The sequence below is a fragment of the Manis pentadactyla genome, chromosome 12 (assembly GCF_030020395.1).
Source record: "Manis pentadactyla isolate mManPen7 chromosome 12, mManPen7.hap1, whole genome shotgun sequence".
In the NCBI taxonomy this organism is placed as follows: Eukaryota; Metazoa; Chordata; class Mammalia; order Pholidota; family Manidae; genus Manis; species Manis pentadactyla.
This window is the reverse complement of record NC_080030.1, coordinates 107,906,123-107,930,417: the sequence shown is the minus strand read 5'-3', so window position 1 is coordinate 107,930,417 and position 24,295 is coordinate 107,906,123. Positions and strand designations below refer to the sequence as shown.

The window sequence follows — 24,295 nt, the reverse complement described above, 5'->3', positions numbered from 1 at the left end:
TACCAAAATTAAAAATGCATACAATCTTTGACCCAGAAATGCCACTTCTAAGAATTTATCCTAAGAAAGATTCCTGAGCCCCCAGCAGTGCACACAGAAGGGTGGGCCTTTCCAGTTTGGTTTATTATAGTGGAAAACTGCAAGCAACCCAAGTCCACCAGTAAGGACCTAGCTGGACACACTGTAGCCCATCTGTAAAAGGAATGCTCAACAGATGTTTAAAGGAGTGAAGTGGGCCGTGTGTGCCACCAGAGGGGACAGCCATGCACACAAACACCATGCGGAGAAGTGGAGGGTTTCTATCTTTATACCCATGGCCAAGGACAGCACCCACAGAGCAGGTCTCTGGCCAGGGGGCCCGGTTCTTAGGCTCCTGATGGACGAAGAACCTTGAACTGTAAGTGGAATAATTCGGGAGCCTCGATTCAGTTCCTGAACCCTCCCACCCCACCCACCCACCCCCCTTCCTTCTCGTTCCTAGCATCAAAGAGCAACAAAGTAATTCAAACACAAACGTAAGACTCCATGTCATGTCACAGAATGTAAGCAAGACTTTTGAAAAGTGACCCTCCCAGATTTAGGAAAAACATTTGTCAAAATCCTTTGATGACCAGTTTTTACTGCAGTGATCACTTGACCGGGTCCTCTTCCCTTGTCTGTATGTTCAGATCGCACCTACTGGAACCTTGTGACTTGAATATGTGTATTCAAAGACCTCTGGCCCCTCCCGCACAAAGCCAGCCATGGAGGACATCTGCCTTAAAATCCGTGCAAGCAGTGAGGGTCTGAAGGTACCCAGACTGCATCCAGCAGAGATCCCAAAACTCCAGAAGACTGGGTTTTTAATTCTGGCTTTTCACATGTCGAAAGCTAGGTGTGACTCTCGTCTGTATGGCAGAGGTGCCCCCAACAAAGGGAAGTCATTCTGTGGCATGTCACAGAAAACTTAACTTCTTTTTAATTTTACTGAGAATATGTAAGATAGATTAAAGTAGATGGTTCCAAAATTATTATGAGTCCCTATCTTCCCCTACCCCCACCCCACAAGAGTAGCACTTCCTGCCACCTTGAGGTTGGGTTTGGCCACATGTCTGGCTTTGGCCAGTGGAAAGTGAACAAATGTGACGGGGGCAGTGGCTTTCAATGCGTTCGCGTGGGTTGGCTCGGCTTCTCGCACTGCTGTGCTCTGCCACACAAAGAAATTGCTTCAGGGGAGCTGCTAGTCCAAAATGAGGAGATACTGGAGCACACCTGAACCCCAACAGCAGCCTAGAGCCCAGCCAGCTGGCCCTCAGGGACTGGCAGTCCCATTGAGCAAGAAGTACAAGGTTTTGCAAGCTTTGGGGTTCTGTGTTATTCAGCATTACTGAAGCAAAATGGGACTAATACATGGATGAACAGCCCTGGAAACATTGCTCAGCTTTACCAAATCTTGTCCTTGGTCTCATATTTCTGAGTTTTCTTTGTCTTATGAAACAAACCATTTCAGAAACCCTTGAGGGTCCCCTTGGTGCCCTTCAGCAATCCCATCCATTCCCAAACGTAACCAGATCATGCAGTTAGTGTTTGTTTTAAACATCTGCTCTACATGTGTGTATCTATAAACACGATCCAGTATTGTTCTGTAGGTTGTAAAACTTTATATAAATACCAAGCTGTAAGTATCCTCTGTGGTTCACTTCCCACCCGTCCCAACACTCTACCCTGGGTTCACCCATGGTGGGTCTACACTGGCTCTAGCCCATTCACTTCAGCTACGGTAACACTGTATGCTCCATAAGGCAGCCATTCTCTGTGGGTGGGCGTTTTGGTTGTCACATATGAACAGTGTTGCAAGGAGCATTCTTGCACACGTTGTCCAGTACCTTGCTGTTCTTTAAGACCAGGACCAGGGGTGCACGGCTGATCAAACATCCTCACATGCCACCCGTAGGGTCAGTTTAAACTGTTGGTGCCTCTGCCCCAGACTTTCTGGAGCCGCTGCCTGGAGGAGCCCGCGGTGCCCACAGCCTTGGGCACCTCTGGTTTTACCTCCGGCCGTGGGGGAGTGCCCTGCCCTCTGCGGGGACATCTGAATGCGCTCTACTCTCCCCCTCATCTCGCCCACCAGTGCGTCCCCTTCACACTTCATCTTCTTGATCATTAAATGATTTCAAGTTCCTGGTCAGGGTTGAAATGTTGGGAAGAGAAACAGAGGAGCGAGTGAATGAAGACTCTTAATCGGCCTCTTTCTTCCTCACACAGCAATTTTTCTAACAGATGCAATTACACTTGAGAGCTGCAGAGAACGGAATCTTATGTTTTATTTCTTTATTCATCATTTTACAAATGGGATTCACCGTAAAAAGGAAATCGCCTTCGTGGTCCCGCTCCCCGGGCCGGGGTGTTCAGAGCTCCAGTTGGCACCCCGCTGCCGCCGCCGCCCTGTTTCTCGGGGGTGAGACCTGGCCAGGGAGGGAGGCTACGAAATCAGGCTGAGTTCATTTAAATTCAATATATTTTTATTTTTTGTAAATACAATGAGTACAACCTTTTAACTTCACAAATCAGTTAATTCACTTTGTACAAGTAATGTTTTACTCACCCTATGGTAGTCCGCGTGCTGAATGTTTTTCCTCAGAGCTAGTACCTAACAGATCAACGTGGGAAGAGTACAGCAGCTATTTTAAAACGTTTGTCTCTACATTCCCGTAAATATAGATTCACAGCAAAGGAGCAGCTTAGGGTGTAGGACGACGTGCACGTGCACGCATTCCAGGCTTTACCAGAAACTGGTTTTCCAAAAGGCATGGAAGGGTCTCAGGCTGTTGGCAATGGATCAATCAGGAAACCTCTGAGCATTCGTCTTAAGGGGGTTCCTTCTGGTGTCCTACTTCTGTTCCCTGACTCCCTGGGGTGACTTGAAGCACGAGTGCAGACCCCCCTTGCCTTCGGTTTCGCGCTCTGTCAACAGGACAGCGGTCTGCCTCACTCAGTCATTCATCTGCACTTTATTTGGTTTTGCTGTTTTTGTTCATCCTCCCTCCACTGTGTCGTCTCAGTAAAGCTCTTCTCTTTTTAAGATGTTATCCAACCTGAAGTCCTGGTGAGAATCTCATTTTCATCCACCAAATCCTTTGACAAGGTTGCCTGGCCTATGGTATTTAAAAAATGAAGAAAAAAAAGAGGGGCGAGGCAAAAGGAAGAAAAAGGAAAGAAAGTAGAGAAAAAGCCAATGTCATGGCATAAGGTACCTTTCACTTATTAACTCGGTTCTGAAGGCCACTTCATGATGCATTACAATAGAGGGAAACTTTTGATAAAACTTTCGATTTAAGTCCTAACCATTATTTTTAAAATAAATTCTCCAACACAAGGTAGTCCTGAAGGCTGCGGTATGGTGTTATACACAGAGCTCTACTTGGTTGCCCAACTTTATCTGCTAAGAAAGAAAAGAAGGTCCTGCTCATGTTTCAGCTTGTGACAGTTCAGTCCAATCTTCCAGGTGAGGGGCGGACCGGCCCCCCGACCGGGCCCTCCTCCCAGGGCCTGGCGGCCGTGAGTTCTCTCTGCCCAGGCTGGCCTTGCGCGCTGCCCTCCCTGGGGAGAAGCAGCAGGTCGAAGTGACTGCAACTGCTTTGTGTCAACGGACATTTTTTTCCGAAGGCTGCACATACCCAGGTGTATGCTTCCTGAAGGGTTCATTAGTTGAGGCTTGTTCTCTGTGGCTAGAAGTTCATCAGAAACTGTCCCATCCTGAGAAGCGGGGACTTCGAGAGCTTAGATGTCACTGGATTTGTACATGTCTGAAAGCAGTCTTGTGATTGGCACATTGCCAATGGTCTTTTTGAAAAACACTTCTTCTATGGTTGATGGACCAATAGAACGTAAAGCTGGCAAAAGCAACAGGAGTTTTCCAAAGCGACAGGGTTGAGTGGGGTATCTGGAATAGGAGAAGCCGGGACAGTAAGGTAAGAGCCACCGCTAACAGGAGCCGACACCTCCCCCGCGACCACACGCCATCTGCCACCTCCAGGCCGGGCCTCTGTGCTCACGTACTGGCCCTGCAGCGGAGACCTAGGTGGTCCTCGCAGGCCCTCCTCTCCCTGCTTCGCCGGAAGGACCATCAAGACCCGGAGACTATAAATGATGCTGCAGAGTCACATGGTGAGTGTCCCTACACTGGCCGAGGGGCCGTATTTTATTTGGAGAAAAAATAATTTTAAGAAACACGGTACTGAGTTTAGGTCAAGTAATGAGTGTAGGGCGGCAGCCAGTGCAGAAGACACCCACGGTATTGATGGCCAAGCTATTAGCCGTCACAGCCACGTTTTCTGATGCTCAAGGCTCCTTCACCAGGCTATTTCCCTCAAAGAAAATGGATTCCTTTTCTAAGCAATTCTCCACATTATTATTCAGGCATTATACTTAGTCACTCTCAGGAATAATTCCATCCTTATTACACTGCAAATTAAAGACTGCGTTCTGTCGGGTGGCGGTGCCACCCAACTTTCACGTCGGTGAAATTGGCATATAATTAAAGATGTGAGAAATTGCCGAACAGATTCTTCTCTTGATGTCCAACACACATCGCGCTCAGATGTGCAAGTTCAATTTGCTGCTGCCTTGAGATGCCTACAAGCCACTCCTCACCGCAGCCCGGATGCTTCTGCCATCCTAGCTGGGAGTCAGGTGCTGGCCGGAGGGCTCCCTCCGCTACAGCAAGCCACCTGCAAGGCTGGGCTCTGGGGGCACTCACCTGTAGCTGGGCCACATTCAACCCTTGGCCATAGGTGCGAGAAGCCGAGATCCCAAAATTCCTTCACAGGAGTTAGGTAGGTGGACGGACCCTGACAGCCCAGGAACCCTCCTCTGCAAACAGGGCCCGGTGGGTAACTCCATGCCTGTCTCTTGGCTTTGGGCACAAGAAAGCACCCCTCCCTCTTCAAACTGAGTGCTGGGCCTCTGAGGACCTCATGGGCCTGTTTCACTGCCCAGCTTCATGGCCACCCACGGGCAGGGACCAGCTGACCATGTTTAATAGTGTCGTACAGAAACGGGGGCTTATCTACGTTTTTAAAATAAGTAAAAATAACTAACCCCACCACTTGCTCTCCTTGCTGAAGGCGTCGCCTGCGTTTCCTGGGAAGCGCAGCCACGACCTGTGCCCCCCTCTCACCTCGGCCACGTACTCCCTTCCGCAGCGGCTTCCCTCCCCAGGACCGGGCAGAAGAGAGAGCACCCTGAAGCAGGGGCGGTGGCGGCTGCCTGGACAAGCCCCCGCCATGTCTGCAGAGTCACCCAGGAGGTGTGGTGGGAGGCGGAACTGGAGTGACACTCCGCCTGCGTCGTGCAATGAGGCGGGCAGTGCCCTGTTCTTTCTCGTGTCCACGATGCCTGCCAGGGGCCGTGCATGGAGCAAAGGCTTGGCCAAACCCATACATGGACATCGTTTTCTTCTCACTGTGATGTTCTTTATAGCCTAGTGACCCTAAATGTCAGAGGTCAGTTGCGATAGACAAGTACATTCTCAGCTGGGGGTAGTGCCCAAGTTATGTACTGCTCCATTTATAATTCCAAACAAATATTAAATGCTTACCCTCTACATTCTGAAATTTAACAGTGATTCTACCTTTAAAACCCATGGCACTTTAGTTTGGAAAAGCATATGCAGGTGCACCTCCACATGGTCCCAGGGCAGCTCACGGGCAGCAGAGAGTTCGATCCAGGAGTAGGTAGAAGAGGATTTATCAAAGGAGGCCCCACCGGAAGTGGTATCAGCCCAGCTGAGCAGGGCCGGCTCGGGGTTTCTCTGAGCCCCTGAGGTGAGGGGCGCTAACTGCCTCTGCCCGTTGGGGCGGTGACTCCCAGCGCAGTGCTCGGTGGGGAGGGGATGCTGAGAGGATATGGACAGGCCTCCAGGGGCTTCCCTTCAAGGTCAGTCTAGAGAGTAAACACAAATAGCGGCTCTATGCTGACCTCAGACCCACCACGGTCCTAAGAGAGCAAGATGCTACTGCTCTTCAAAAGGCTCACTTTCTTCACTTGAAAACAGGATCAGAAAGTCTCTGCCTCTTGGTGGTCGGTAGTGGCTGCCAGAGTCTACAGTAGCCAGAACAGCCTCTGCCGGGGGCCCTGCGCAGCTGGGGGTGACCTGGCGCTGTGCTCAGAACAACTCCAGAGGCACCGGTCACTGCAGCCAAGCAGGGGCTCATGACGTGGTTAAAGACGGCCTCTCGAGAGAGTTCTCTGGTCCTTCTCTTCGGGATTGGCCAACTTCATCCGAATCATATGCCGATTTCCTCCAAAGAAAGGTGCTTGCCTCTTTAAAAGGAGGCTGTGGTCACTCTCTAGCATACCGACTAACAGCACTCTAGCCTTCGTTTTTACCTTTCCCACCTCTGGCCCCATTCACACAAAGGTGCTCAACTATTCTGATGGATCAGGTTGTCCAACCAGGACAGCCCAAAGGGGTCCGGCAGTACCTCCATGGATGGTCTAGTCCGGTCCGTTCCTCTCACCCCCCCTGTCACGTAGGTGAGAACACAGACAAGGACGCAGATTCTAACTGATCTGGCAACAGCATGAGTCCCAGTGTTCGAACTGGCCGCTTCGCCTGCTCACCTACTCACAACAGGAGTGATTTTCTGAAGCCCAAGGCAAACAAGTCACCTGGTATGGATGTAGCTGTTGAGAGTTAGCTGAGCCTCATCCTGAAGGGCTGCGATGGCGGCAGCGTTCCGGAAGCTCCGCAGTTCAGAGCCACTGTGTGTAGGCACTGGAAATGAAGGCCAGGAGCCTGGTAAGCAGCAGAACCTAGGCAGGTGGGGACAGCCCCTCTCCCGAAGTGGGTGTCTGCAGAGGAACACGCAGGTGCCTGCAGCTATGGGGAGTGGGGCCAGCCAGATAGGATCGGCTCCCCTGCAGACTGTCCCCTCTTCTTGCAAGGCCAGTCTGCACTTGGTGGTGGCAGAATCAGTGAGGTGGCAAAACTGGGGAGGGAGGAGAGACCCGGGTTTGCGTCTGCTTACCAGCTTTGAACGTGACAATACACTTCAGACAGGCAAATTCCGTGCCGTCCAACCGGAGCTGTCTGAACCGAGCCACCACCTCCTGTAAAGCTTGTATTTCGGATATGATCTTGTTCAGCTTCTGGGAATCTGTGTTGTCACCATTCATGCCTAGAATAAAAATATGGAGTAAATGCTCTGATATGAAGGCATTTTCATGATTTAATATTGATTTTTGACAAAATCCTGCATATCAGTATCTATTCAATTGTCACTCTAAGATATCTGATTCCATGTAAACTGGCTATATTGTATGAAAGTTAATATAAAATCTTCTCTTGGATGATAACAAACACAGTAATTTGCATTTAAATAACAATGCAAGCAGTCATGAATACAACAAAACAACATTATTTGCATTTAAATATAGATTTATAAATGACAGGTAGACTCTATTGTTCAGCAGGGATTTGATATTCTTTACATGTTGTTCTTTTTTCAGTAATGTATTTTTATGGTAATTTCTACAACAAAGTCATTAAATTGTGCAATTCTTACCAGATACAGCCAGTAGAGTGTTAGCATCAACCGGAATGGCCCATTGTGCTATTCCTAGAACAAACAGTTCTCTCCAAGCGTCTTCCAAAAGCATCAGCTGTCATACAATAGACGTGAAATATAATACAGTGTGTCATTTATAAATTTATAGACAATTCCAGTATGTCAATTTCCATTATTTAAAAAAGTGTTTTAAATGCCTGCCTTGGTAATTTTTCTTCTGAATATCCTAGCTTTCCCTCATTTTCCATATTTTCCTTTTTGTAAAGGTGCCTATAGATAAGCCCATGCATTTGAGAGCCAACCATGCCAATTCCCCAAACTTGGCTTTCCTTGGAAAAGGGTTTGCCCTTCCTGTCCTTGCAGCTGTCCTTTCCTGACCACTTAGAAACTTCTCCAGAGACCCAGGCTCTGTGAAATGCCACCAGCCTTGGCAGGCCGATTCCTCTCATGTAAAATGCTGCTATTAGCCGGGTTGAAGATTCTAGACTAAGCATGCAGATCTGGGCCCCCTTCTTCCTGGAGGGCTGAGGGGGCTGGGCTAGGAAAGAGATCACTAATTCCCAAGAGGCATGCAGGCAAATCAGGGTGTAATTATGTTAATCGGGTTTTGCTGAGTTTACCTCATCTCACTGCCTGATTTTTCTGAGACTCATAAGTGGACAGCGTCAAGGTGCCTGTCATTTTCATTCTAATAAAATGTGCTACTGAATATTTAAAATGAGAATCTGGCTCCTTTTCCACATTAATATACTGGATTCCACTTCGCTGCCGTCTGCTTGTTGGTGAAGGGTCTCCACCATAGGGCTAAGTGGCAGACAGTAAGTAAATTTTGTTTGGATTAAAGAGTCTACAAATACTTGTTTTGAGAAAAAAGAGCCAGTTTACACACACACACACACACACACACACACACACACACACACACACACTACAAATAGAGGTAACCAGTAAACTCAATCAAAGATAAAACCTAACCATCTTGAAAAATCACTCAAAATCCAGTCAATTCTGGGTGATTTATGAAAATATTTCCTTTTTTGGAGCTAAGAGCTGAACTGTGAAGGCTTATAACCCAAATCACAATTAGACCAAAAGGTTTCATTTTCAAAATGCTTTATTTATAGTTTTTTTGCATTAAGTACAGAATATAATACTTTAAAAATGCAGGGTAAACGGTATCTAATTCTCGCCATGTGTGGAAGTCCAGGCATGAAAAACAGAACAGCCCCTGATGGAAGATGAAATGTTTTGAGCACATTGCCAGGCCCCTGTGCAGAGACATGCTTCCTATGAAAGGGCACTATTATGCTTTAATTAGGTATAAAATGAATTAAAGGAACAAAACTTTTGTTTTGGGGAATTTGTTATTAAGTTGCATAAATGCACTGGTGACAGTCAGTGGTAATGAGCGCTTCATTTTCTTTCTTCCCCTAAGGTTAGAAAAATTCTGGCAGAGGCCATTTCTGATACACCCAGCAACAAAATTTGAGGGTTTTGGTACAATGCAATTTTTAGTGGCACATGTTTTTTCTCCTTCTGAGTATCATTTGCAACCACAGTATTATGCACGATGCCTATTTGTCTACAAGATTTCTTTAAAAACTTAAAGAATCAAGAGACATCCTAAGCTGCAGGAGGTGTGCAATGCACCCTTTAATCCTACATGTTGATAAAACAGGGGCCAAAATCGTGAGTATAACAGTAGAAAACATAAAGCTGTGAATATAAAATAACATGATCAGTTCCAAAAATCTTACAGGGGAATGCTATCATTACCTTCTATTGCTCTCAGTTCCAATGTTCTTAAGAAATCATTGTTTTAATTAACAATTTAAAAAATCATTACGATTTTTAGAATTTGTGATGAAATTTGTTTCAATTAAACTAAAAAAACAGAGATAATGTTCTTGTATATTTCTTTTTCATAGGCTGGATCCAGTTTTCCTGAAAGAACATAATCACATTTCTTAGTAAGGATTCCATAGCTAGATATTTTGAACCCAGAGCAAGAAGCCAGTAAAAATGGTTTTCTCACTGCTTTGAGGACAGATGCCTGGCCTTGGTGATTTATCCAGGTAACTTCCAGTTTTGTAGGCTATTTTCCCAACCCCTTTCCCCCAAGACCTTATTTCCCTTTTGGTCATACCTGGTCTTGCAAAGACAGTGTGGAGAAAGCTGGGACACTCTTGGCCCACTTGATGCTCATGAACAGAAGCCTGGCAGCTGATTCACACACTGACTCTGTGGCCACTTCATAGAGATACATTGGGGTCCCATTCACTTCATGGGGGTACTGGGTGGGGAAGAAAGAGAAACACCAGGGTGTGAGGAAACCACAGCTTTTCAAGAAAAGCCAAACTTTAAATTTTCTAATTAGAACAGGGAAGGAGATAGGAATTTGGATGTTCCGCTTAAACATGCAGTTGCCGTAGGTGGATAAAAAACAAACACCTATATTTATAGTTTGGGAAAAACTAATTGTAGGGAGAGGCCCATTCCCACTCTTTGGGGACCTGCTCTCCCAGAGGGGCATCTGGCTTTTCCATCCCTTGCTGCAAATTTTTCTCAGGCTGAGCCAAGTGCCAGGCCTGTCTCCCAATTTAGACAAGAGCTGCTTGCATTTGTGTAAATAAAAATAGATGTGAAAAAAGTATAAATTAATAGGCATCCCAAACACAAATATGCATATGAGTATTTTTAGAAAGGATTAGTATATTATGGAAATATTTCAATTAGACATCTTAATCATTCACAGAGCATTCCCATTCATAACTGACAACATATTCATAACACTACTTTCTCAAGCTTATTATACACATCAAGGGTAAGAAAGCAATATTAAATATTGTGCGTATGCGCGTGCCCAGGTGTTTGGCTTCCCTGCAGTGTGGGGCTGCAGCTGGCCTCCTCTGGGGAGACCCGGAGGCCTCGGTGCCCGGAGTGGGGGCTCTGGGAAAGCACCAGCTGGGGGCCTGAGGCTAGTCCCTAGGGGCAGCCTTTGAGCTGCTTCAGGCTAGTAGAGGCTCAGTCCTGGTGTAAACCCTGGCATCTCCGAAGAGAGTGCGGGGAGAGTGGAAAAACGAAGCCGTGTTCCTCAAACTGTCCTAACAGGGTGGGTTCTACATGTCTGGAGTCTCCGCCTTACAGGGAGGCCATAACTTGGCCCAAGAGATCCTGAGATTTCCATCGCAGGAGCTCCTCTGCCCCGGGCCGCCAAGTCCTTTCTCCTGGACACCACCCTCCGCTCTCCTGGCTGCCTGGGACGCGCAGGCCGCCCTCTCAGTCCAGTCAGGGCCCCAGCCTCGGGCAGTGCCTTAGAGGTGCGGGTCCCCGGGCCCCACTTCACACTTGCGGAAAGGGACTCCGGGGGACGGGTCCGCGTCCGCATTTGTAGCAGGTCAGGGCAGGACTCCACGTTCTAACTTTGAACCGCCTGCAGGCCTCTCCCCCTTTCCTGACCCCGTCCCAGGTCACAGGAAATGGGCTTCCCCGCTCGCCTCCGCTCCGCACGAGCCTCTCCTCGGGCCCAGCAGGGCCACTGACCTTGGGCGTGGGCTGGGCCAGGCTCACGAGCGTCTGCCGCTCGGGGGTGGCGGACACGGCGGCCAGCTCCAGGCCGTGGGGCTCCAGCTGCGTGACCGCCGTGAAGAAGGCGGGCGCGGGCAGCGCGGCCGAGGGGAAGTGCGCGGCCGCCCCGTTCTCCTCCTTGTGGCCGCGGAAGTAGAGGGCCACCTGCTTGCGGATGGTGGACGTCCGCGGCCCGCGCTCGTGCTGCACAGCTGCAGGGGAGACAGACGGCGCGCCGGGTCGGAGCCTGGGCCGCTGCCGGGCCGGCAGGGCCACCCGGGAGGTGCGGAGAGGGCGGGAGAGGAAGGGCAGGGCGGCGGGGCCTCCCGAGGCCCGGCGGAGAGCCTGCCCGCAGAGTGGCGGATCGGCCGGGCCTCCCGCCAGGCGAGGTGTGTTCGCCGTCGGCTCCGGGCTCCTCCCCACCGGGGGAGGCCGCAGGGCGAAGTAGCGAGGTCTCCTGGTCCGCAACCCCGGGGAGACGGCGTGGCGCACGGCCAGGCTCGCGGGCGCGGCTCCCCACCTCCGCCCCCGCCCGCGGGAGGCTGTCGGGCCTCCGAGGGCCCCAGGAGAAAAGGGCCGGAGCCTGGGAGACGCTGGGGGGCGGCAGGAGGGCGAGCCCGTCTCGAGAGTGCGGGAGGAGGGCAGGGAGATGCGACAATTACCACCGACAGTTTAAACAAACACATTAATTCAAGGCATCTCCCGCTCGCCGCGCCTGACAACTTGTCAACACACGAGTTCAACAGGTTGGTCGCTGCCTTCCGCTCCCCGGCGCGGCCGCCGCGGCTGAGCCCGCTCGGCCTGCGCGGCGCCCCATCCCCGCCCCGGGCCCGGCCTGGGGCGCCCTCGCCAGGCCGCCGCGGGCCGCACACTGGTACGGCGCTCTGCCCCAGGGGCATCCTCACGTCCTCGTCTGGCCGCGCGCTTCTCGGAGCCTTCGGGGAGCGGGGTGTCCGAGGCACCCGCGGCGTCACCTTCCTCTCCAGCCCCGCTCGGGGGAACCGAGAGGCCTGGAAGCCCAGGTCGCCGCAGTGGCGGTCCGGAGTTTGGAATCTTGGTGCATTTGCAAACAAGGGTTCGAAATTCCAGGTCTCTGCCCTCCCTCCCAACCCAGTGTGTCCTAGTCCGCGCCACCCCGGCCCCGGGCACCTATCCGCCTGCGCGACCCCGCGGGGCTAACAGGCTCAGAAGGGGCACGAAAAGGCTGCGGGGAGGGGCGAGGAGAGGAATCCGCGCTGCAGGCAGGACACGCCGCCTGTGCGTCCCCCGCGGAGAGGGTCCCCGGGAATGCTGCCTTCGCGGGGCAGCTGTGGGCCCGGCCTGGCCCTAAGGGGTCCGTGGGGTTTGCTCGCGCGGAGAGACGGGGAGGATGGACTGAAGCCCTAGGCCAGTTCCCAGCATCTGCAAGTGATTTATGTACTCGGAGACGATTTACATGCATAGGAGTGCCGTGTATTTTCTGTACATATAATTTACTTACTACTCAACCAACATTAGAAGAATAAAAACATGTGCTGATTACCATCTTTGTTCATGTTGACTTCCAAACACTTCTTCAGCCGACACGCCCTGCACTGGTTTCTGTGCGTCTTGTCCACCGGGCAGCCTCCCTGAAACAGAGCGCAGGCGGTCAGCGGCCCCCAGGGCCCGTAGCCTGCGGACGCGAGGCCGGGGCGGCGGGGACAGGCCTGGAGGTGGGAGCTGACCCCGCCACCCATCCTGGAGCGGCGGGTGTGGGGGCACGAAACTCGAGGGCCTTGGGTAGAGAAAGGACTGGGATTCCCGGGCTGTCAGGAGGCCCAGCCCCAGCCCTGGGCAAGCGGTCAAGAGGCAAGAGCCCTTTTCCACGCAGGTGAAGGGTCAGAGCGCGAAATTTGCCAGACTCGGCGGTGTTGGAGAAGCTCACGAGGGGCCCTGTCCCCGGGCGTGGGGGTGGAGCAGGAGCGACTTTTCAGGACCGAAGACAGCGACCGGGCCCGGGGCGGGAGGCGGCCGAGCTGCACTGGGAGCCGGAGGGCCAGCCGGGATCCCCGCCGCCCCCCTCCGCCGCTTCCCGCTTTCAGGCCTTGAGCCGACCTCTTTCTGTCACTTTGCGGGGAGCCCATTTGTCTGTCACTATCTCCCACTTAGTCTCCACTCTCCTGTCCCCTGGCCCTCGCCTTTGTGCAGGAAGCCCTCCTTACAACCAGCACGTGCAGAGTTGCCTTGAAGACCCTGCCCAGATTAGTGGAGACACAGCGGTTCCTGGAAAATGAGGCGGACCCAGAGGGCGTAGGAGGGCAAGGCCTTCCCAGGTAAGGGTGGGGAGGGAAGAGCCCTAGGCCTGGGCAAGACCTAGGATGCCCGCTGTGTAAATGTGACTGGGCAGGTAATGTGATGATGAACTGACAAAATAGTAATATGGACTGAGAATACGAGCCTGATAACAAAAAAAGACATGATTGCTGCCTTAGAAATATTTGAGATGCATGAGAAAATAAATGTTCTACCTAATGCAATTTTCTGGAAAAATATTGGCTATTAAAAGAGAAAACTTACAGAGAAATCTTCTTGTGGGATTCATTCAGTTTAGGTGTTGTTATTGAGCAAGCACATACATACATAAGGGGTCCTATCTACATGTGTCTTAGACACTGGAAATACATGTAAGAAGTTTTGGACTCTCCTGTGTTTCTAGAAGTCGCTACTGTTATTTTGCAGTGGGAAGAAAAAGAACAGAATAAATATATTTTTATTTTGCTTCCTAATCTCAAAAATTCATATACTCTGAATATAGAGTAAGTGCATTTTCTGAAGTAGTCTTTAGGAAAAAGTTACACACTCACATGCACAGTTTTATGAGATCAGACTCCTCCAAATTAAGATATGTTGATTTGTTTTAAATAAAAGTAGGGGAGAGATTCATAACAATTTCCAAATGTCATTATTACTGTTAATAATAAATTGGAATATTATTTGCTTAATCTTAGAATCAAAAAGAGTAAAGAAATATTTTTTGGCTCATAAGTGAATTCTTCAGTGCATCTTTGCTGCCCAGTGTAATAGTTCAGTGTTGGGAGGGTTAAATAACTTATTATTAAATGCAATCATATGTCTACCCTCCATTGTTATCCTGCTAGTATTCTGATACACATGCTAATACAAAATGGAAGCCTTCAGTACTTAAGATATTCAAACCAGATCATATGTATATAAATATCTGGAGCCTGGGAGAAAGATGAGGCCCTGAGTTTGGTCCATTTATTCTCTCTGCAAGGAGAGGACCACCAAGCGTGACAGTCTCTCATCACGCCTTTACAAGTACTTGGGCTGACATCAGTATGTCTGAATTCGTAGCCAACCCCTTTGAAACTATCAAGCATAACATCTGAGATTTTGATTCCCAATTCTGTGCATTGCATAAAAGTGTAAATAATTTAGGTAGAAGCCTGTTTAAATCTGATGAACCACAATAATTCTACATTCCTGTGGAGCTACTGGGATACAGTCCTGTGTGTGTGTGGGTGATGTGATGTGTCCATATGGTGAAGTTAGAAACAGACACTGAGCTGTGTACCCGACTAAACAAGTAACAGGGCTGGAGAGTTGAAAATGATTTCAAAATGCAAACAGCCTTTTTTTTGATAATCCAACTCTATCAGAAATTGATATGGGCAGACAGCACTTAAACAAGAATAATTTGCTAGCAGCAGATAATACATATGTATATATTCATGTGCATCACATATATATATATATATATATATATATATATATATATATATATATATATATATATATATATTAGTGAAAGTGCTTCACCACTTTGGTCACCAAACGGTGTCTTCTGACTGATACCCTCTCCAGGACCTTCTTGAGAGGCAGGTGGCGGCTCTGTGCTGAGGCCCTGGGCGCCTGGCTAAGGAGTAGGCAGTGTGGAACCAGAGGCTGACCTGTAAATCAGCCTGTCACTGAGCTGGAAACTGAGTCAGGGCTCGCAGCCTGCTCTTTCTGGAAGCTCCAGCTCCGGCTCAGCCCGGCCCGCACTCCCCTGTCTCTGTGAGAGTTCTTCCTGCTCAAGAGCAAAGTGGGAGCCTCTTCTTGGCGGAGGAAGTGGACGTCTGGGGGGGGGTCCCAGTTACTCCCTCCTTGGGGACTTTCTTTCTTGCTCACTCTGCCCTTTTCTGACAAGGCCCAGCTGGAGTCACATGGATGCTGAAGCCCCACCACCCACTTCCAGAGCAGCCCTGCTTCTCTCCAGTTGAGGGCATACCTCTCAAAGAGCCCCCACGGAGGCCCCATAGATCCCCCCCCACAAACTTCCACAGAGCAGACCTCTCCGCTCCACGTGGCCAACCCTCACTTTGGGTCAGTCTTGAGTCAGATGCCCTGGGCCTTCTACAGCCAGCACCCCAGGCAGTGGTCAGGGCCCTGAGCTTGGGTGCTGCTAGGAAGGAGGGTGCAGTGGCCTGCAGGGTGACAGCCCTTTCTTCTGCTTGCACTAGTGGTCTAGATTCTAAAGTTCCTTAGGTCCCGTGGGCCGGCTTTAGAGCCACTGGGTGTGGGCCTTACCCAGTGGGAAAACCTGACAGAGGCTGGAAAAGGGGAGGCGGTACAGGAAGGTGCCAGAACCTCAGAATTCCCCCTGCTAACTTATCTCTCTGCCCTTTCCTCTTCCTGCCCTTCCCCAGCCAAAGGGCCTTTGAGAGTTGAGGCTGGAAGGAGGGGAGAGGAAAGGAGAGGTCAGGGCCTGGGCTCTCCCCAGCAGCGTGCAAACCCAGAGGAGGCCTTGGCACAAACAAAGGAGGGGGAGGCGGTAGACGGGGGGCTGGGCTGTGCAGCCCTGGCTAAGGTACCTGGTTTCCGGATTTGCAGACATACGTCCTATTCCTTCGGATGCTCCGTTTGAAAAACCCAGAGCAGCCGTCGCAGGCGTAGACCCCGTAGTGTTTCCCGGAGCTGCGGTCGCCACACACTTTACAGGGAATATCTAAAATACGGCCTGGAGTCGCAGGAGAGACGGAGGGGGGAAGGGGCGAGAGGGGAGGCGGGCGGGGAAGAGGGGGCAAGGGCAGGGGGAGAGAGAGATGCTAAGCAATCTGACCTCTGAAGGGATTAGCGCCCAAGCTGCGGTAAAAGCAAATAATGAAGTGATTTTATAGCCAAACTTTTTTTCCTTGAGCAAGTGTCAGTTTCCTACAATGAGCATTATTCATGCACCGCTACATGTATTTGGGCTCCTCTAATGGCCGAGATTACAGCCGGCCGGGGCCGCAGCGCGACTCGCCGCTGCCTTTCTGCTCCGCGCAAAGTTTGGCCGCCTCCCTCCCTCGCTCCTGCATTTAACAGAGAAAGTTGTTCGCGAGCGCTCGAGGAGACAAACTTGAAATGTAAAAGGGAAAAGAAGAAAAACAAACACGGCTGGAACCAGGGATGGCAGCTGGAAGGCAATCGAGTTCTCCCACCGCCGGGCGGTTGTTATTCTTAGGGTTATTATTGTAATGCTAATCCTAGGATTATTAGTGGCAATAAGGGTAGTGGTAACCGCCCAACTTTCCTTACCTGTTTAGAAGAGTGCGTGGTGGATCGCTTTTGGGAAATCACTTCTTTTAGAAAAAAATGTAGCCAAAGTAGCCAGCACCAGGCCGGGCAACTGCGAGGAGAATGATGCAAGGGCCTCGATCCCCTGGCAAGTTCGCGTGGACAGCCAGTCCTTCGGCCTCCACCCCGAGTTCTTCCGGGAAGACCCGCCTCCGCCCCCTCCAGCCTGTCTGGGCCCCTTCGTTCTGTTTTTCTGCTGCTGCCAGGTCTGCCTGTGGGCAGGAGCTGGCTGATTTCTCCAGACTGCCCCCCAACCTCTTTGGCCTCGGCCGTCGCCTGGTTAAGAGAACTGTCCTTGGAAACCCCTCAAGCCTGGGGTGGCCGCGGACCCGGGAGGAATGTTAGGGGGTAATATCCTAAATCCACAAGGGAGGCAATTATTTTTCTCCAAGGTTCAGGAATCCAGCAAGCCTGAAGCAGTTTCCAGGACTTAGAAATCCTCCCTCCTGCGAACACAGGGAGTATTAAATAACGTGTTCACGTAATTAACACTTTGATAGTAATAATGATAGTTAATGAAGAATCATTAAGTTTTTTATATTTAATTTTCAAGTCGCTACCCGTCCGAAGGCCTCCAGTCTGGGCCTGGACGACCTTTGGCTGGAGGAAGTTGGCAGCGGCTCCCCCGAGCGCTCGGCTGAGGCCCGCGATTAGGCTGGGCGAGCGGAGGCGAGGGGGCAGCGCGCGGGCGCGCGGGGCTCCGAGGCCGCGGAGGGGCAGGCGCGCTCGAGGCTGCTCTGGCGTCCCGGCGGCGCCGACCCCGGAAGGCGGCCTCCGGGAGGGGGCAGGGGGGCGCGCGGGGCCCGGGTGGGGTGGGGGTCGGCAGCGACCAGGCCGGGCAATTACAGCCTCGCCGCAGCACCTGCCTATAGAGCCACCAGTGACCCGTCAAAAAGAGTAGCATGGGAATTCGGACGGCGACAAAGGCCGGCGGGGAGGCGCGCGGCGCCGCGGCCAGCGCCTGGGCGCCCCCTCTGCCCGAGAGTGGGAGGAGAGGTGTGCTGTCGGGGGGAAAGGGCTGCAGGGACCCGGCTGAGGCCCCGGGGCCTGTCCCTGTGCCCGCGGGCACGCAGGGCTGCCCGCAGCCGGGCACTCCCTGAAACAGCTCTCCACCTCTGAGTATCACGCGCCCTTCGGCTGGGCTGCGGCCCGCGTTTGGGGTCTCGCAAGCCTGTCGCCCCAGCTGTTCTCCTCCCGGTGGCTCTTTGATGATGCCAAGATGAGCGCGCGGGAAGAGCAGCCGCGGGGTTCTTTTCCCGCTTCCCATCCAGACAGAAGCGAGGAACACGCATCTCTGGGGAGCCCCCGAGGGGTGGAGGGAAGACCAGAGCGCGGTGGCGACCCGCCTGCGGCCCCCGCGGGCGGGGCTCCTCCAGTCGTCGCCTCCCCCGGCTGCCCTGGCTGCGGGTCGGCCCTGCCTCGGCGCAATCCCCAGCCGACCGCGGCTCCCGGGGCAGCTGAGAGCCGAGCATCCTCGCCCGGGGCGGGGCCCGGGAGGCAGGGAGGCGAGGACCCCGCGGCCGGGCGGGTCTGCGCTTCACACTGCACCACTCAGCCACGTTAAGGTGACTTGGGGTCACGAGACAAGCTGGTCGACCCCGCTGCAAAGCTCTCATTTAGCAAGCCGAGCGAGCTCCGACGGGAGGCAAGCGGGAGCTTCCTGGGGCTGGAAAACGGTTCTTAACTTCCCTCGTCAGGGGGTCCCCTCGGGGCTTTTTGTGTGTCATAATTGCCTAAAGATATATGGCAGCTTCGATTACTGTAATTACCATCAGAGGCTGTTGAAAGAAGTTAGTCTGGGCTGCAGGGGTGACTGGCCGGGGTCTTGTTACCACCCAGGCGGGGCTCCCGAGTGACACCGCTCTACTCTCCCGCTGTGCAAACCGAGCGAGGCGGGGGGCTGCAGACCTCGCGGCCCGGCCAGGTCCCGACCCCGCCCATCGCGCGCCCACCTGCTCGCTAGCCGGCCTGGGGCCCGCGGGTTTGGGTCTGGAGGAGGCCTGGGTGCAGCGGCGCCACGGGCGGGGGCTACTGCCCTGCCGGCCAGAGAAAGCTCAGCGCCGGCTTCCAGACCTGCACCGGGGCGCGAGGCTTCCGAGGCCGAACTCAGGCTCTCGGGAAGTTGGAAAACTCCGAAGTTTTCCCAGAGCGTCACTAAGCCTTTTTCCTCTAAGGGCAGAGGGTCCGCCTGCGTCCTGTCCCACCGCGCGCGCGCGCGCGCGCGCGGCCCCCAGCGGCCCCAGCTCCTCGTCCGCCCCTTCCCTCGCCGCGGAGGCCTCTTCGCAGCACTCACCCCCCCGCCCCCGCTCCAACACCGGCGACTCCGCATCCCGAGCGGGGCAAGAGCCCGAGGCTCCTGACTTCTAAAGGGGAGGCTAGGCCCGTCCCCGGGCGAGAGCGCTGGGAGGCCGTCCGAGGCCCTCGGGCTTCGGGTCTCCGCAGGGAGGCTCAGAATGCATGTGGACAGGCTTCCTTCCGCGCCTCCTGGAAGGCCCTTCGCACGCCAGGACACGGCCCACGACAGGCGAGCTGGCCTGCGTCCCCGGGACTCGGGCAGCGAGGCCGTGCAGGCCCGAGGCTAACTGGAGCGCCAGCCCCCGCAAGGATGCGGCCGCGGCTAGGGTACCTTCTCTCCTCCCTGTGCCCTGGTTCTAAACATTTCTATTCCTTTTCTGTTCACGTTCACTTTTTTAAAAAGGCAGCACCCCGACCCCCAAACCCGGGCAAAGTGAAAACACAGTCCATTCTGGGGGACCTGCATCCCCCTTGAGCGGGGCTTCCTTATCAGTCCTCAGAAGTATCTCGCACTCTCCCAACTTTCAAAGACTCAGGACAATGGGGGCGAGCGAGGGGAGGGGGCCAGAGGGAAGCCCACAGCGCCCGAACCGCTATAGGCGAAAACAAGGCAGCAGGAGAGCTCCGGCATGTGGGGCCCACGGCCCCTGCCGCCCAGCCCTGGACCCTGAGAGCCGCGCTGGCCCCCCGAGGGCGGGAACTGCAGTGACCCAGGGAGACGGGCGCGTGGCGGCCGCCGCCCCCAGCGCCGGCAGGGGCCTGCACAGCCCCGGGTTCCGCAGGGACCGCGCACGCGGACGCCCTCGCGCACTTAGCCCCGCACCCCCGGGTCTCCGGGCGCTTAGGGACTGGCCGAGGCTTGGCGTCCCGAGGGAGAGCCACCAGCTAGGCGAGTCTGGGGCAGCAGAGAAACGCGCGAAGGGAACGGGCCGGACATTCCTGCCTCTGCCGAGCTCCCCGCTTTAAACCCTCGGGATTAGGGACTCGGGCCTCCCTTGCTAGAGCAGTTCACCATACTTTACATTCCCCAGTTAGGACCTCCGCGGATTTAGGATTAAGGAAAATGTGACTTTTCAATTGTTTCTGCTTCCCAGTTGACAGGATTATTTGAAATAGCTAGAAACAGGGTGCAAAGCATTCCATTCGAAATCCGCTTTGTGCAGAGTTGCTTTTGCGCGCTGGAGCCTGGAGTTCAGAGCGATCGTGTTATTGTGCCGCCTCCGGGAGCCGCGGCCTAGTTCCCACCCCCGTCGCCTACCCCTCCCCACACCTGGCGGCTAAGCGGAGGCAACTCGCCGGACTGGTGGGCTGCATGGGTCGCCACCTTCCCTCCAGACCAGAGGGAGGCGGAAGCAAGCAATCCGGAGGTAACGAAATTGTTCCGGCCTCCCCAAGAAACGCTCCGGCTCCAGGAGGAGCTGGGCCAAGGCGCACACGCTGCCTGAGTCCCTCTCCCGGCGCGGAGCCGCAGCGCCCGGGGCAGGACCTCCCCGGCCTCCCGCGCGCCCGCCTCAGGCTGCGCGCCTGAGCCCCGCGGCGGCCCGAAGGTACCCACTTGTTGATCCGGCCGGCTTGCTCATGCTGGCGGTCCCAGGGCGAAGCGGTTGGTGGGCGCTGCCCGAGTCCCGGGCGGCAGCGCCCGCCTCGCCGCCGGACGCCGCCGTTCTCCAGCCGCCCTCCAGCCTGCAAGGCTCCCGGGCCGGACAGGTGGGTGTCGGTTGCGGGCTAAGCTGCTCCCGGGTCGCTCAGAATTCGTTCCACGATGGAAATTTATGCATCCTTAAGTTTCTTCCCGGCTCTTGCAAAACCGCAGCTGCTGGGAATGTTGCTTGATATGGACATACGCATGGACAGACAAACGGAGAGACGACAGGCAGATCGAAGAAGAAGGAAAGAGAGCAAAAGAGGAATGTTGGAGGACAGAGATGGAGACAGGAAAATGGTGTCCTTACGGAGCAAAAAGGGCAAAACCCCTCAATTCCCCCATGCCTGTCTCTCAGTCTTCAATCTCTCCCTCTAGGCATGCAGGATGTAGACAGATCTCTACAGATCGCCGCGTTTTTTAAGGAAAGAAGGAAAACACGACCGCAGTCCCAGGCAGAAGGGCTCCGCGCTGCCAAACCCAAGCGCAGAGTGGGAACACTAGATTGCTGGGAAGTCTTCCGAGGGACCAGGCGGCCAGGTCCGGGGCTCCGGGGAGAGCCGCGCACGCAGCGGCAAGGGTTCCCCGAAGTTCATTACCCCGTGACTTTGTGCCTGTCGCTGCGGGCTGGGTCCCCTGTAATATCTCCAGAAGCGCTCTGACAGGCAGCCGCGGGGAGGGGAATAGGGCGTCCCTGGCCCACTTAGCTTTTCCCCCAACTCCTGGCGGGGTCTGACGTCAGCCATGTGCGGGGAGGGGATGAGAAGAGGGAGGGGGTTAAATGCTAATGATATTAATGAACCTCCCAGCGGCTCGCAAAGAAAATGCAGGCGCTCTCAGAGCTGACTTAGAGTGAACGTGGGAGCGTGGCTCGGTGTGTGCGTGTCGGTGAGGACCGTGTTGCTTTTGTAATAAAAATGAATTATTATATTTCATCGCAAGGGGGGAGGGAAGGGGAGATGCAGCTTTCTCAAAACGCTTCCGCCCTTCCCTCCAGAGCGCCAGATTCACGGAAGAAACTAGGTGGCTGTGTTTGTGTGTGCTTGTGCGCGCCGGAAATGGCCGTGTGAGTTGGTTCGTTCTTGGTGCCGTTGTCCCTTCTGTTGGGCAAAACTTGGATCTGGCCCGAGGTGAGTAATTATTCCTTTTGCAACTATACGTACAGGTGTAGCTGAGGACTCGCGTGTGGACTTTGGGGCCTGGGATGGGGTCCGGCGGAGACTCCGCGTTCCTGCGTTCCTTTAGGGCACCAGCGGCGGGAGGGCGCCGCCCGCTTCCCGACGCAAAGCCATGGGGCGCAGTGCGAAGCTCGGGTCGCCCGCATTATCCGCACGGGAGCCCTGGAGGGCAGAAGCTCTCCCGCGGGCAGCTCGACCCCAGCGGGCTTCGCGGGTTCCCTCCCGGGTCGAGGGGTTCTGGAGAGCTTCCCCCGCCTTGGCCCCCCGCCGGCCCTCCGTCCCACGAGTCCCGCGCTCTCCCGCGCCCTGGCCCCCGCGCCGTCCTGGGAGAGCGCGCGCCGAGGGAGCAGTGATCTCCGATCCCTAAGAGATTAATTCTTATTTAAGTCCCCAGCAGCTTGAACTTGTCGAACAAGAGCCAACCGCCTCTCCTCCGGGCGTGGGCCCGGCCAGAGGTCAGGGGTCACACCTCCTGCCCTCCCGCCCTCCGCAGCGCAGCGGGGGTAGGAGGGAAGACCGAGACCAGCTCTCTGCAGTTCTGCCCGCCCCACCCCCGCACTTTCTTCAGAATCGGTGTCAGCCCGGGCTTTCGACCGGGGTGTGCGTGCAAGTGAGTGCTGGCGTCCCCCGGGCCCTCGGAGGGCGCGGCAGCTCCTCGGCCGGGCGTCTCCGGGCGCAGGCCGAGCGTCAGGTCGTTGGCCGCAGCACGTGACGGCAGCTCCGCTGCAGCCTCTGAAGGTCCCGAGGCCCCGGCCTGGGCACATCGCGCGCTTCAGAGCCCGGTGCTCGCTAGTGCCGCGTGGAGACCAGAGGTCGGGGCTGGGGACACCCGGAAAGAGCAAGCCTATCTCCCAAGTCACTACCCTCCTCCGTTTTTCGAATTGGGACGAGATTAGGGAATTGTGGAACAAAGCCCCAAACCTGTGTTTTTTAGGAGACAGGACAAGAAACCAACATTTTTGACAGGCAATTTGGGCAGACGCATGCGCAGCGAGCCCAGCCGGCGACGCAGTGCAAACTCGAACTCGGCGCCCAGAAAGGTGGGCTTTGAGAAACACACCTACCGTGCCAGGTTCCATTTTGGAGCCTAGGGTTCTGGCTCCCGCCAGAAATCGACTCGCCGCCTCCAGCGCCACCACGACCACGTGGGCCCAGTCCTTTGGCCAAAGGCAAAGAACTTCAAGCGTCCAGGCAGTCCATCCCGTGCGGCGATGAGGGCTGACGTCGGAGGCTGGACCCGGCCTGCCTGCCGGGGGAAGGGTTAGGAGCCTTGCTGGGAGGCGGCCCGGAAGCTGCTGTGCGGATGCGGCGGCTTGGAGGTAGGAGGTCTATGGCTAAACTACCGCTTCTCCTACGCCCACCCCTGCCCTGCCGGACCATTTGTAGGTACCGAAACTCGTGGAAAATAGCTCTGAGGCCCACCGAGTTGTCCCCAGGTCATCATGGGAGGGTCCCTCTTTCCCGTCCCCAGACCCTAATCAAGCCGCGTCAACAAGTCCACTGAACAGAAGCACACGCAGACACGCGCGTTCCAGCCCTGGCAAAAGGCGCAGCACGCCGGTGCACCCCTCCCCCACCCACCCCCACAGCATGTTCATCCGTGTTCTGCGCCCGGCTGTAATTATCTGCACGCTTTGCATAAATCACAATGCCGTTCTGAAATCACCATGATGACTTTCTGGCGTGACTGGTTCAGTGGCAGCGACGGAATCCAGAGGCGGTGGGAGGGGCTGAGGCCCAGTGGCCTCCCGGGTGCAGCAGGAGCCCGGAGCTGCAGAGCCCGCCAGCTTCCGTTCACGGGAAGGCCCCAGGGAGCTCGGATATAAGGTGTAGAAACTTGGGACTCCAAGTGTGCACAGCTCAGAGAAGAGAGCAAGGCAGGACTGTCCACCTTTCATCTCCCTATCCAGGAACTGCTGCACGCAGCCTAATTCATAGTAGGTGCTGCATAAATTTGGGCCAATGAATAAAAGATGTAAGCGGCTTCCAGATTTCCCAGGAAGATGCTGGAGGCACAGCAAAGCTAAGAACAAGAAGCCAGCAGATGAGGGTTCAGGCTCTGTCCCAATTAGCTGTGTCATTTTCTGCAAGTAACTAGATCTCCCTGGGCTCCAGATCACTATCTGTAAAACAGTTACACCCTGTTCAACCTTAATTTTCAAATATTTTTCCTGTGAGTCCAGGAAGGGAAGTGAAAGACATGACCACTTTCTCAAGGAGAGCAGACACAGAAAAGGTGTTAAGTCCTTTGGATTGAACTAAAACGCAGGACATTCTGGAAAAATATACAAAGGACCCTAAACCAACATGCAGTGGGGTAAGGTGTCAGAGAATCCTCTGGAAAGCTGGCCTTGAGTTAGGGGAATCTGTTGCCTCTGAAAACTGTCTTGTACTATATAGCTCACTTTCCTGCTAATTTCCATTTAAAAAGGGGAGTAGAGTCCTGTTAACTAGATTGTATGAGAGAAGCAGGGGTGGGGGCC

The 24,295-nt window shown here is 54.2% G+C and overlaps 1 protein-coding gene across 1 annotated transcript; it reads right to left on the bottom strand.

The window, feature by feature from the left end:
• Positions 1-2,425: 2,425 nt before the first annotated feature.
• NR2E1 (nuclear receptor subfamily 2 group E member 1) lies at positions 2,426-21,748 on the bottom strand. The gene is made up of 9 exons (XM_036902911.2): positions 20,548-21,748; positions 15,953-16,098; positions 12,640-12,727; positions 11,094-11,329; positions 9,697-9,843; positions 7,548-7,644; positions 7,011-7,160; positions 6,652-6,757; positions 2,426-3,922 (listed from the first exon to the last, which is right to left on the bottom strand). The coding sequence occupies exons 1-9, from the start codon at positions 20,570-20,572 to the stop codon at positions 3,760-3,762; spliced, it is 1,158 nt and encodes a 385-aa protein (XP_036758806.1). The 5' UTR covers positions 20,573-21,748; the 3' UTR covers positions 2,426-3,759.
• Between the last annotated feature and the right edge of the window lie 2,547 nt (positions 21,749-24,295).

What these genes read in the sequence shown, in the direction of transcription:
- NR2E1 (XM_036902911.2), bottom strand. Translation starts at nt 20,572, where the DNA reads ATGAGCAAGCCGGCCGGATCAACAA. An exon ending in TATTGTCACGTTCAAAGCTG is followed by an intron (nt 6,758 to 7,010) that starts GTAAGCAGACGC and finishes CTTCATTTCCAG; the next exon opens with TGCCTACACACAGTGGCTCT. An exon ending in AACAGCTACATCCATACCAG is followed by an intron (nt 3,923 to 6,651) that starts GTGACTTGTTTG and finishes CTCCTATTCCAG; the next exon opens with ATACCCCACTCAACCCTGTC.